This window comes from Dipodomys ordii, unplaced genomic scaffold, assembly GCF_000151885.1.
Source record: "Dipodomys ordii isolate 6190 unplaced genomic scaffold, Dord_2.0 Scaffold69, whole genome shotgun sequence".
Taxonomy (NCBI): Eukaryota; Metazoa; Chordata; class Mammalia; order Rodentia; family Heteromyidae; genus Dipodomys; species Dipodomys ordii.
This window is the reverse complement of record NW_012267285.1, coordinates 2,989,116-3,001,529: the sequence shown is the minus strand read 5'-3', so window position 1 is coordinate 3,001,529 and position 12,414 is coordinate 2,989,116. Positions and strand designations below refer to the sequence as shown.

Genomic DNA, 12,414 nt, shown 5'->3' with positions numbered 1-12,414 from the left:
CGCCCCTCAGCCTGACCCCGCCCCTCAGCCGGCCCCGGGATCCATCTCTCAGTCTAGGCCACACCCCGGCCACGCCCCCGACGGCCAGACCCGCCCCCAAGTCCCGCCCTGGGAGCTCTCCCTCCACCGCGGCCCCGCCCTCTGCCCCGCCCCTGTCCGCTAGCTCCCGCCCCTTAGCTGGGCCCGGGGATCCTGTCCCTCAGGCCTGCCCCGCCCCCTCCAGGCTCCTCCCCCAGCTCCACCCCAGGGTGCTGTCCCTCCACCTAGGCCCCGCCCCAACCCTCCAGACTCCGCCCCTCAGCCCGGCCCAGGATCTGTCCCTCTACTCAGGCCCCACCCCCGGCTGTGAAACCCCGCCCCTCAGCCCGGCCCCCGCCAGACCCTGTCCCAGCTCCACCCCCAGGATCCTGTCTCTCCACCCAGGCCCCACCCGGTCCTTCAAGGCCCGCCCCTCCGGCAAAGCCCCGCCCCTCAGCCCAGGCCCCGCCCCGCGACCTGTGGCGCAGGCGCAGCGCCTGGCAGAGCGGCCTGGGCCCTGCGGTCCTCGTGGTGGCTCAAGGCGGGCGCTCCACCGCCCGAGCCAGGCGCCACGGCCGGGGTTCCGGGGACGTCCCTGCCCGGACTGGCCTCGAACCGCCGACCTCGGAGCTCAGTCTCCTGCCCGGCGGACGCCTCCGCGGGGGCGCGGCCCCAGCAGCAGCTGCCTGTCGGCGTCTCCTCCTTCCCAGGTCTGAACCGTGGTCAGCAGGCAGGCGGCTCGGAGAGCCCGGCCGTGCATGTGGGGTTCAGAAACTGCCAGAAACGGCCAGAGCCTGGGTCCCGCGGGTAACCGGAGCCTGGATCCTGCAGGTAACCTGAGCCTGGATCCTGCAGGTAACCTGAGCCTGGATCCTGCAGGTAACCTGAGCCTGGACCTGGATCTTGTGGGTAACCTGAGCCTGGATTCTGCAGGTAATCGGAGCCTGGACCTGGATCTTGTGGATAACCTGAGCCTGGATCCTGCAGGTAACCGGAGTCTGGACCTGGATCTTGTGGGTAACCTGAGCCTGGATCCCATGGGTGACAGGAGCCTGGATCTAACCAGAGCCTGGATCCTGCAGGTAACCTCAGCCTGGATCCCATGGGTAACCGGAGCCTGGATCCCGCAGGTAACCTGAGCCTGGACCTGGATCCTGCAGGTAACCGGAGCCTGGACCTGGATCCTGCAGGTAACCGGAGCCTGGACCTGGATCTTGTGGGTAACCAGAGCCTGGATCCCGCAGGTAACCACAGCCTGGATCCTTCAGGTAACCTAACGTAGGTCAGGTTTTCCTACAGTCCCAGGAGTTCCCTCCCTGGTGGGGTTTTAACAAGGGATCTGGAAAGGCCTCCGTGGTAACAAGGAAGGGATCAGGACCTCCTGGACAACCCCCCCACCAGCCCTCCGGCTTCACACTGAAGAGCCCCGGGCAAGGCCCCCGGCACCCCCCAAGGTGCCTTGGGTGGAGGGAGGGCAGCCTCTTCTTTGGACAGCAGAGGCGGGGAGGGGGCAGGGTGTGTGTGGACAGAGTATTGGGGGTCCTCGGAGGGTAGAGGGGAGGGGGTTGTGGGTGACTCGCGGCCGGCTGGCCACACCGGCAGGGGCTTTTATGGCTACTAAGTACAGGTGCTCCTGGCAGAAAAGCCAGGCGTTGAGATGGGTCTCTTACCTCCTGGGCTCAAGCCACCCTCCTGCCCCACCTGTCGGCCCCATGGACCCCGGTGCTGCGGGGGGGGGGAGGGGTGTCCTGCCCTGGACAGACGTGAGACGCTGTCCACCAGATCTCCTCACGCTCCCAGGAGGCCGGGCGCATCTCCCCCAGGATGGAGGAAGCCTTGAAGTTAACAAAATGCCCGCAGGTGCCGCCGAGCCACAGGACGGAGACCCGGGGAGGGTGGACCAGCCCCCGAGGGCTGGGGAGGGGGAAAACAGGATCCCCGGCCTCCAGGAGCGCCCCCCGGTGGACCGGCCTGCCAGGGCCCCTGGGGTTGGACGCCTGGTAGAGGGCGAGGTGGTGAAGTCCAGTGGGACGTGTAGGTGAAGGAGTCGCTTGTGGGTGAAGACCCCGGGAAACAAGGCAGGGTTTCTAGGAGGTATGTGCACCCCATGGCCACTACCGCCCAGAGGTGGAGGCCACCCACGGCCCGCGGATGGAGGAATAGACAAACCAGAGGTAGCGTCACAGGGAGTCGTAAAAAGGGAGGGAATGGGGACACAGCTGACACGGCGAGGCCAGGCTTCCCCTGCACAGATCTCAACCACCAGTCGCCGGGATTACAGGTGTGACCAGCACCCGGTTGTTTTTTTTTTCCCCGCCTTCTTTCGTCTGAATGTTTCAACTTAGGTTGAAATTTCCTGCCCGTTGTCTGGGCCTGGAGTGAAATCTAGGGTGAATATTGTATTCAAATGCGGTTAAGTTTCGAAGAATAAGCAGGACTGCTTTCCTTGGCAGCCTTTCTGGTCATGGTCAGGTGTGAGAGGCCATGGTCTCCTTCCGCTCCGCTGTTAGGAGAAAATTCCTCCCCCCTGAAGGAGGAAACGGTTGTATTTAACAGAAGCTAGAGCTGGGGATGGACACCCAGCCCCGGGCCGGGGAGAATTCCAAGGACATCAGAGGGATTCCCCGCCCCGGGGGCTCCCCAAGCCGCTGCGCAGAGGCTCCCCCATTGCCCGGAGATCCGCAATCTGGTGGCCACGCTCGAGCTGTGCAGATGTCCCCCCCCTTTAACACCGTACAATAAAAGGACAACAGGACCATGCTGTACTCACACCTGTCATCCTAGCTACTCAGGAGGCTGAGATCTGAGGATCGTGGTTCAAAGCCAGCCTGGGCAGGAATATCTGTGAGACTTTTATTCTCAATTAGCCGCCAAAAAGGAGCTGGAAGTGGAGCTGTGGCTCAAGTGGTAGAGCACGAGCCTTGAGCCTCTGAACAAAGCTCAGGGACAGCGCCCAGGCCCTGAGTTCAAGTCCCAGGACCAGCACCAAAAAAAAAAAAATAGGGAAACAGCAGCATTTCCAAAATCTGCAGCCACCAACACCAAGTGGACAGAACCCACTGGAGACGTGGCCAGGGCTGTTCCCACGAAGAAGACACAGCCGTACACTCTGTTCAGTGTGACCAGGGCCGTTTACTTTTGAAAATGTCTTCGGGGTCCAGGCTGGCTTTGAACTCTCAATCCTGCTGCCTCACGCTCGGCTGTGGCCTGTGGCGTGTGCCGTGGACGGGGAATGAGACAAAGAACGCCGTCTCGTGGCTCTCCACCGGCCCCTTGGGACAGTCAGACGGGCCGGCCTTGAAAGAACGGAGTGGAACACAGCTTTTAAATAACTTTATAATTTCCCGACGGATTTAGTTTGTGAATAAAAAAAAGGAAAAAGAAGAAAAACAAAACACCCCAAACAACGTGTTTACAATAATGGTCAAGGCAGAGTGGAACAGAACACAATGTTTTGTGACGTGAGCCGGTCAGAGACACGCGCGCCCCGAGGCCCCCACGCTCCCCCTCCTCCGGGACCCAAGCTACAGGGAGCCAAGCACGGGGGGGGGCAGCTCCCCACTAAAGTGCAACGTGCCGGGCCTGCTGCGTGTGGACGGGCGCAGGACTGGTGGGGTGCGGAGGAAGGTGGGGCGGGGTGCCAGCTCACTCTGGCCGCGGGTGGGGCCTCGCGCCCGGCGCTGGTCACCTCCTTTCCTGCCCAGGGTGGCTCTGGGAGCCCGGGCCCAGGGCCGGGGTGTAAAAGGCTTCCAGGGAGGTGAGAAGGGGCTGCGCGGAGCCCGGGCGCCGGCAGGGGCCGTGGTGAATGGCGTAGCACCGAGTGGGCAGCGGAGGGGCCGAGGAGCCCGGGCTGCCACACAGTATTAGGCACACTGGGCTGGGACCGACATGGGGGTGAGGGTGGTCCGGGGCGGGGGGGGTCACCAACTTGGAAGTCTTTCTGCCCAGAAGTCCCGAGGAGGTACGGCGGGTTCCTGGCAGGGGTGGGGCGCAGGCCCACGGCTCGGCCGGTCCCTGGGCAGCGGGCGCCCGGTCACACTACGCTAGGGGCTGGCATGGCCCCGCCTCAGCCGGCGTGGGGGGGGGTCTGGCTTCCCTGCGGCCGGAGTCCTTCATTCACGCGATCGCCCTGCACCCTGCATGGCCGACACGCCGCGCGGCTTCAACGTCTGCAGCTCTACGTCTACTTTTTAATAGTTTAATATGCTCAACAACGGACACAATGGAACCGCCCTGATTCTCTGAGCCACACGGACAACACGGACAAGCGGGGACGGAGGAGGAGGAGGGTGGGACACAGATCCACTCCCCGAGTTCACCCCTAAAAACCGCTGCTCCCTAAAAGGGGCAGGAGGAGGAATACCTAAGACAAGGCCACAGCACTCGCCACACACGTCGGGAAGAGGACACAGGCGGTTCACGGTTTGACACTAAAACGTTGGAGAGAGTTTTTGCTTAAAAAGAGTCGGTAGGACAGCCATTTTGTTCAGAAGGATTTTGGGGTTCCGCAGGCTCCCGCGAGGCCCCGTCCTGAGCAGCCCGCGCTGGCAGTGATGGAGACCCTTGCGCTGGCCTCTGTCCCCCCGCGTGGGGACCGCGGCGGGAGGAGAGGCGGGCTCGGGGTCACTGATGTCCTGGACACGGGGTGTGGGGGTGGGCATGGGCAAGGCCGGGAGAGGTCACGTCCACACAGCAGCGGGGCTCTGGGTCCAGCGGCCACTCCTGGCCGTGGGGGGTGGGGGCCCCACAGGGCCAGGGCAGACTTGTGCTGAGGGGTGGGCAAGACACCAGCTCCTCGTGGACAGCGGCCGGGGTGCAGGTCCTCAGGGAGCGCCGGCGGTGGGGGAGGGTGCATGGCAGCGGGAGGGGTCACGGGCTGGTGGGTGCGCGTGGGTGCGGGCCCGATAATGGCCTCAGCCCTGGAGGGGTCTCTCGCAGCCCTCCCCACGCACAGGCGGCCATGCGCGCAGTACCACGGAGCCAAACACTGCCCAGATTCCTTCATGCCGGCTGCCCGCTGGAGCAGGACCAAGGGGGCTCCCTGGGGGGCCCGGAGCCGCCGCCTGGCTGCGCCGAGCATCCAACCGTCCGACCGCTGTCCGTCCCGCCAGCCCGCCTCTCGGGAGGAGGGCCGCAAACCTGGACCAGGCTGTGGGGTGTGTGGTTTCCCTGGAGCCTGGTGGGGCTTGGAGGCTGGGGTACCCCTGGCTGCCCAGCCTTCCACCACTGACCCCCACGGGCGCCGCTCCAGCCCCCAGCACAATGCCGGGGTGGCACACATCCCGAGCCGCATGGCTGGCCAAAGACTCCTCTGGAAAAGTCCCCCGTGCTCTGATTCAAGGGCATCCCGAAGCACCCACGCCCCAGCCCAGCTCTCAAGGTGGTGCCCGGCACTGGGCACACAGTCAACTGGAGGATGGGGGGCGGAGGGGGAGGGACACATTCACTGTGCCCAAAAAAGGTTCCAGGCGTGGCACGAGGCTGCCGTTCTGACGTGCGGGTGAAGAGGCAGCGAGGACCGTGGGTATTGGGCGAGAGCCTGGGGCGGGCGGTAGAGAGCATTCTGGGGGTCCGGCATCTTCCTGGGGCGGGCGGTAGAGAGCATTCTGGGGGTCCGGCATCTTCCTGGGGCGGGCAGTAGAGAGCTTTCTGGGGGTCCGGTATCTTCCTGGGGCGGGCGGTAGAGAGCATTCTGGGGGTCCGGCATCTTCCTGGGGCGGGCGGTAGAGAGCATTCTGGGGGTCCGGCATCTTCCTGGGGCGGGCAGTAGAGAGCTTTCTGGGGGTCCGGTATCTTCCTGGGGCGGGCAGTAGAGGGCATTCTGGGGGTCCGGCATCTTCTTGGGGCGGGCAGTAGAGGGCATTCTGGGGATCCGGCATCTTCTTGGGGCGGGCAGTAGAGGGCATTCTGGGGATCCGGCATCTTCTTGGGGCGGGCAGTAGAGGGCATTCTGGGGGTCCGGCATTTTCTTGACGCCCAGGGCTGGGCTGTCACGGGCACACACTCAGCTCCCTCAGCCCGGCGGCACCCCCGCGAGGAACAGCAGGGTACGGGTTGGGGGGCTCCTGCTCTGTCCTCGGCACCCTCCTCCCCCATTTTGGGAGAAAGCACCTGCGGCCACGCTAGACGGAGGGAGAGGGGTGGGCTGTGGCCCCGCCCCCGTCCCCGCTGGGGGCTCCTCAGGGAGACCAGCGACACCCACCCATCAGAGACAACTCTGGAGGCAGAAGTGCCCGGGCGACGGTGTGAGACGCCGCACTCACGCTTCTCCGGAGCAGCAGGCAGGGTGTGCTTCGGAGGGGAGGGTCCGACGCCTGCTCCAGGCGCGGCCCCCGCCGGGCGGGCGGAGGGGTCAGCAGGACTCCTCCAGGGCATTGACCACCTGCTCCAGGATGTCGGGGCAGTGGTCGGCGATCTGCTGGAGGATGGCGTTGGCGAACTCCTGCAGCTCCGCGTTGTCGCGCTCACCCTTCTCCAAGGCGCTCTGGAGCTGGAAGGCAAAGGCGGGGGGGGGGGGGTTGGCTTCAGGCCCGGGCCATGGAGGATTGTGGTTCCTCACCGGCCTACGTAACCCGCCCCCACCCCCCGTGTCTGAAGTGTGGGGGGAAGCCGGGCAGGGGTGGCCTCTCCATGCACCGTGCTCCCTGCCCCGGGGGGACTGAAGCCCTTCTGGCCTGGTTTCTTACACGTAGTTATGTAGGCAGCATTGGAGGGCTTGGATAAAAAGAGCTCTGGGTAAACCCCAGAAGATGCTAGAAACTTAAAAAAAAAATGGTGCCATTTCTTCTTTTCCCTTATACAAGAACAATAATCTAGGAGCTTCACAATCTGTTGTTTCAAATGTAGAACACGCCCAGATTATTCCCACCCTAGCAAGAGCCAGATCATTGGTAACTGGTAAAGTCCCGGAGAGATGAGCTTGTCTTTGGAAGAAGCAGCAGGGGAGCAGGAGGTGAACAGGAAGTAGACAGCTCACTACTCAGGTTTCTAGGGTCGGGGTCGGGGCATGGGCCAGCGGCAGGAGCCCCACCACCAGGGTGTCCACCGGCCACCCCAGGCCAGCCTCAGCCGACTCATCCAGTGACTCGTTTACCCCCAAAGCTCAACAGCCCCCCAAAGACAAGGAGAGATGCACACTACTGACCTGGTAAAAACCTGTTTCCCTCCCAGACCTTCGTCCAGAGGCTGTCCAAGCACGTGATAACCTATAGCAGGTTGACTGTGTCCCTGACCCCTTTCTGTCCTTTGAGACACATAGGGCAGTGGCTCTGGGGGAGGAGTCTGGGGGAGCACCTTGGAAGACTATCCGTGACCTCCAATCGGGGAGGGGTGGTAGATTTTGGGGGTGAGGGATGGGAAGGTGCTGGTGAAAATGCACTATTTCAGCTCCGGCAGGCGGAGTAAGCGCAAGCGGGTGGGTATATGGAGCACATCCACCATCCTGGAGAACGGTGTACCGAGCTCTTGAAAACAGAGCCATGAGCTGTCATTCCCACCAGAAAACAAACGCAACGCACGCCTTTCCACGCCAGCCGCAGAGAGTCCCCCCCGGCTGTGTGTAATTCCACAAAGGACCCGTAGTGCGCTTTTTTGGTGGACTGAAGAAACAAATGGGAACTGATACGTCAGTTAAGAAATGGTTTCTGGAGCCGCGTCCCCACGGAGCTGCCAAAGGCCACTCCCGGAGTGTCGGCCCACGGCAGTGTCAACCTTTGCCAGGCTCGGGTCAAAGGTCGGCTGAGAGACTCACCTGTTCCTGGGTCATCTTCTGCAGCTCAGTCTCCCAAGCTGCCCGGTCGCCGTCCGCGTGGTAGGAGGCTGGTGGAGTGAGCCCGCGGAGGATCAGGGGGTCTCGGTCATGGCAGAGGGCTGTCAGGTGTCCGATGTACAACTCTAGCTTGCTTCTATTTTGGTCAAGTTCTAACAGGGGCTGGATGATCTGAAGTGGGGGGGAGGAGAGTCAGGGTCAGTCAGAGATGAGATGTTCAAGTGCTCTGCCATGCCAGAGACCAGCCAGGGACGGAGCACCCAGCCCCGAGATCACGGCCCCAGGGACGGAGCACCCAGCCCCGAGATCACGGCCCCAGGGACTGAGCACCCAGCCCCGAGATCACGGCCCCAGGGACTGAGCACCCAGCCCCGAGATCACGGCCCCAGGCGCCCATCCCAGGTGGAGAACTCTGTATACTGGCGGGTCGCTGGGACCAGACGCAGCCCCAGAGGCCCCGAGGCACCCCCCCCCCAATCCTCTTTTCCTGTCATGGTGAGCAAGTTACAAAGTGACTGCTGGTCTGGAAGACGGGAGGAGAGCTCGCCACCCGGCTCAGCCCTCTCTTGTTCACAGTGGCTGTCGACGCCTCTCCCAAAGGGCCCAAGAAATCCTTCCAGGACACCCAGCCCGACTCTCAGCCACAGGCCCGGAAACTCCCTCACGTCTAGCGCCAGTTCTGCTCTGAATGTCTTCTTTTCTGTCCTTCACCCCGATGAATCCCAAGCCCTCCCTGCCCCACCCCAGAGCCCACGGCCAGCCGGGCACGGGGTGCTGAGGAAGAGTCGGGCTGGAGGGAGGGTCAGGCAGCAGGAGCCCGGAGCACAGCGGCTGGCCCCGGAACCAGCCACCCTGAGTGTTCCCAGGGCTTCCGGCGGGAGGGCGGGCATTTTCGTGAGGATATTCCCCGACACATCCTGGCTGAGGGCTCCCGGATGCGAGGGTCCACCCGAACGGGCCCTGGTACTTATTGCCTTCAACGGTGACACGGAGTACTTTGTGGATCCCATAGAGAACGATCCTGAGCTCAGGGTTTAGGCCTATGGAGTATAATGTGGTATCGAGTCTGGGGCCTGTCTGGACCCAGTAGACACAAGTGTACTTTAATTTTCATCCTGGATCAAAACCCCATTGCATGCAACCCACCGCCAGAATGTTTAGTCTTTCTTATCCCATCAAAGGGAAATGGTTAACAACAAAACAAAGCCGGGATTGGTGGCTCACGCCTGTCATCCTAGCTACTCAGGAGGGTGAGATTTGAGGATCCCAGTTCACGGCCAGCCCGGGCAGGAAAGGCCTTCTTTCCAATAAACCACTCAAAAAACTGGAAGTGGCGCTGTGGCTCAAGTGGTGGAGCGCTAGCCTTGAGCTGAAGAGCTGAGGGACAGCGCCCAGGCCCAGAGTTCAGGCCCCACGATTGAGAAAAACAAAACATAGTCACACAAGCATCTGGAGGTCTGTGACCCCGACCCACCAGCACAGTCCCGCATCTGCCCATTAAAAGCCACTTTGGCCTCTGGAATACGTGAGCCATATCAGTCAAGAGAAATGCCCTTATCTGCCCTCCTCCCTGACCCCCGCCTGTCTCTTCTGAGCAGCCCACTTAGCGGAGAAGCCACAGTTCCCACTAGGCAGAAATGCTGCTGCCCAATCTCCAGAGGAGGAAGGAGGACACTTTGTGTAAACACTGTGTTGTGTCCAGTGCGGCTTCGCGGGAGGCGGGGAGGCCTCCCCCACGTCGGCGGTGCGGCCGGGCCACTGCCATTCCAGCCGCTGCCCACCCCACCAGCCCCGCCATGACTGCAAGACGAGAGCTACGCTGGGGTCTGATCTGCAGGCCAGTGTTTGGAGGCCTCTGAGAGTCATCTGTAAGAGCTGAATGCACAGAATGAGCTCAGCGAAGCGGGCCTGGGCTCCAGCCCGACCCGCGGCCCGCTTCGCTGAGCTCTCCGATCATCATCAACTCGTTTTTGTTTTTCCCACCTATCTTGGAATAAAGCTAGCCTTGGGAGGGCTGCAGATACACATTTTTGGCACGGTTATTCTGGAGTTGGGAGTCTCACAATTTTTTTCTGCCTAGGCTGGACATGATCACCATCTTTGGATCTTGTCTCCTGAGCAATGAGGATTATAGGCACCTGACATTACAGCCCAGCTTTTTAAAACCAGAAGTGTTTGTGTGCCGGCACCAGGGCTTGAACTCAAGAGATATCAGAGTCTCTCTTGTTTTTCTTGCTCATGGATGGAGCTCTATCACTTGGGCCACACCTCCAGTCCGGCTTTTTTTTTTGCCATTTCTGGGGCTTGAACAGGGCCTGGGTGCTGTCCCTGAGCCTCTTTTGTGTTCAAGGTTAGTGCTCTACCAGTTCAGTCACAGTGCTACTTCTGGCTTTTTCTGAGTTGTTTATGGGAGTTAGCCTCACGGACTTTTCTGCCCAGTTTGGCTTCTTACCATGATCCTCAGATCTCAGCCTCCTGAGTAGCTAGGATGACCAGCGTGAGCCACGGGCACCTGGCTCAGCCTGGCTTTTAGTTAAGTGGAGATGGAATCACGTGGTTGTTTGGGCTGGCTCTGAACCACAATCCTCCATCCAGGTCTAAGCCTCCTGAGTAGCGAGAATGACAGGCATGAGCCACCAGCGCCCGTGCCTAATGGAAGTATTCCATGTGGATCTGAGGACTGGCAGGCACACGGTGAAGGAGTAAAAAGCGAAGTCAGTGGTGAATGCTGGTTCCGTGCCTGGAGGGCCAAATGCCACGAATGCCACATCAAAAGACCAAACTGAACATGTTCGTTTGACACCAGGGTGTCAAAAGCCAATCTGGGTAACCTCATTTCCTAGTCACGCGGAAGGAGCTCAGACGGCAGAGGCCCTTCCTGGGCTTGCCGAGTCCTCCGTGTTCTGGAATTTGTGCCTCTGGGCCTGACAGGGAGCAGCAGGGCTATAGGTCCGGTGCTGCAGGGTTTCAATGAGGTCTTGCTAACACGTGTTTTGCCTTAAATCCTGAATTTTTACCAAGAAGAACAAGGCATCTGTTTTGCTTATCTAAACACTAAGTCCCATCTGTGCACAACTGTGGTTTCCTGACATCACCAGTAGCCGGCGACGCAGCCCAGCTACACCTCAATCAAGTGCATCATTAAGTACATCCCAGAAATACTGACTGCAGATCTAGATCTGGCTGGAAACAGCCTCCTCCCCAATCAGGAAGGAAAGGCACCGGGGGAGAGGAGCCCCCCAAATCGGGAAGAAGGGGAGGCACAGAGGGAGAGGAGCCCCCCAAATCGGGAAGAAGGGGAGGTACGGAGGGAGAGGAGCCCCCAAATCGGGAAGAAGGGGAGGCACGGAGGGAGAGGAGCCCATTAGTTTGGGCTGATGCTGCAGGTTTGTGCCCCAGTGATTCTGAAGACAGAAGCAGGGCAGGAAGCGGCGCGGGCTCGGGACGAGGTGCGGAGAGTGGGAGCGTTGGGCTCCGAGGGACAGGACTGCTGTTCAAGGCGTGTCACCTCTACAGCCCCCTGCCCCCCCCCCCGCCGCTTCACACTGCAGAGCAGGACGGGCCTGTCTTCCATGAAGATGGGGTCCCACCACGGGTAACGGGTTCTAGAAAGTACAGTGGGCCTGCCTGGGTCACTGGGACCCAGACAAATGGCAGCTCAGAGGGTAACATGCTGGGGTGCAGGGGGAAGGAAGGCATGGAAACAGCTCCTGGCATACGAAGACTGCAGAGTGAGTACAAAACAGACAACAATCCTTCCGGAAATAGCTTTTCCGTGTGACGCCGTGGACTGAACCAAGGACTCGGCGTATGCTCGGCGTAGGCTCGAGTGCTCTGCGACTGGCCTGCGTGCACGGCAAGCCCTCACTCGTATTTTCATGCACTAAGATTTTTTTTTTGTCCTTGGGTTTGACCTCAGGGCTGGGCACTATTATCTGAGTGTTTGGTTTTTTTTCCTTCCCTTTTTGCTCAAGACTAGCACTCTACCAATTGAGCCACAACTCCATTTCCACCTTTTTGGTGTTTAAATAGAGAAGCGTCTCACAGACTTTCCTGCCTGGGCTGGCTGTGTACCATGATCTAGAGATCTCGGCCTCCTGAGTAGCTAGGATTACAGGTGTGAGCCACTGGTGTCTGGCTCAATAGGAACTTTTGAGCTAAGTAGGCCTCACACCTACAGGATGAGTAGATATACAGGATTTCTTTAATTGTTTGATCATCCGCTAGATCAAAACCAACGTTTTGCCACTGATGTAAGCAGGTGACCTGTCTCCGTCCCCCGGGGGAGCCAGGAGCGCCGCAGGGAGATGAGGTGCAGCCCCCTTTGGCTGGCTAGCTCAGTCCCAGCTCCTGGCTCCTGTGGGTAGAGCCTCATAGCTCTCTGTGTTTGTTTTAGCAGTCTGGTGGAGCCGCCGGGCTGCAAGCGAAGGAAACGGCAGCTGTTTTGGGCCACGGCGGCTTTCCTTCCTTCCAGACAGGGTCTCACAGCGCAGCCCAGGCTGCCGGGCCTCCCTCCCACCTCCTCCCCCAGGGCGGGGCCGGGCATGCGTGTGACATGCACACAATGTCACTACGTGCTTTTACAAGTAAAAACAATTTTTTGTTTTTGGGTCCGGTCGTGGGGCCTG

At 60.8% G+C, this 12,414-nt stretch overlaps 1 protein-coding gene across 5 annotated transcripts in view; it reads right to left on the bottom strand.

Moving 5' to 3' along the window:
• Positions 1-6,352: 6,352 nt before the first annotated feature.
• The window catches only part of Erc1 (ELKS/RAB6-interacting/CAST family member 1), a 116,462-nt gene continuing 110,400 nt past the window's right edge, over positions 6,353-12,414 (bottom strand). For 3 of the 5 annotated variants that reach the window (XM_013023708.1, XM_013023709.1, XM_013023710.1), the window contains 2 exons: positions 7,769-7,957; positions 6,353-6,508 (listed from right to left, as the gene is read on the bottom strand). In XM_013023708.1, coding sequence (XP_012879162.1) covers positions 6,371-6,508; positions 7,769-7,957 — 327 coding nt within the window. In that variant the 3' untranslated portion in view covers positions 6,353-6,370. Of the gene's footprint in view, positions 6,509-7,768; positions 7,958-12,414 lie in introns of those variants that run through there. The other 2 variants (XM_013023711.1, XM_013023712.1) reach the window with 1 other exon arrangement.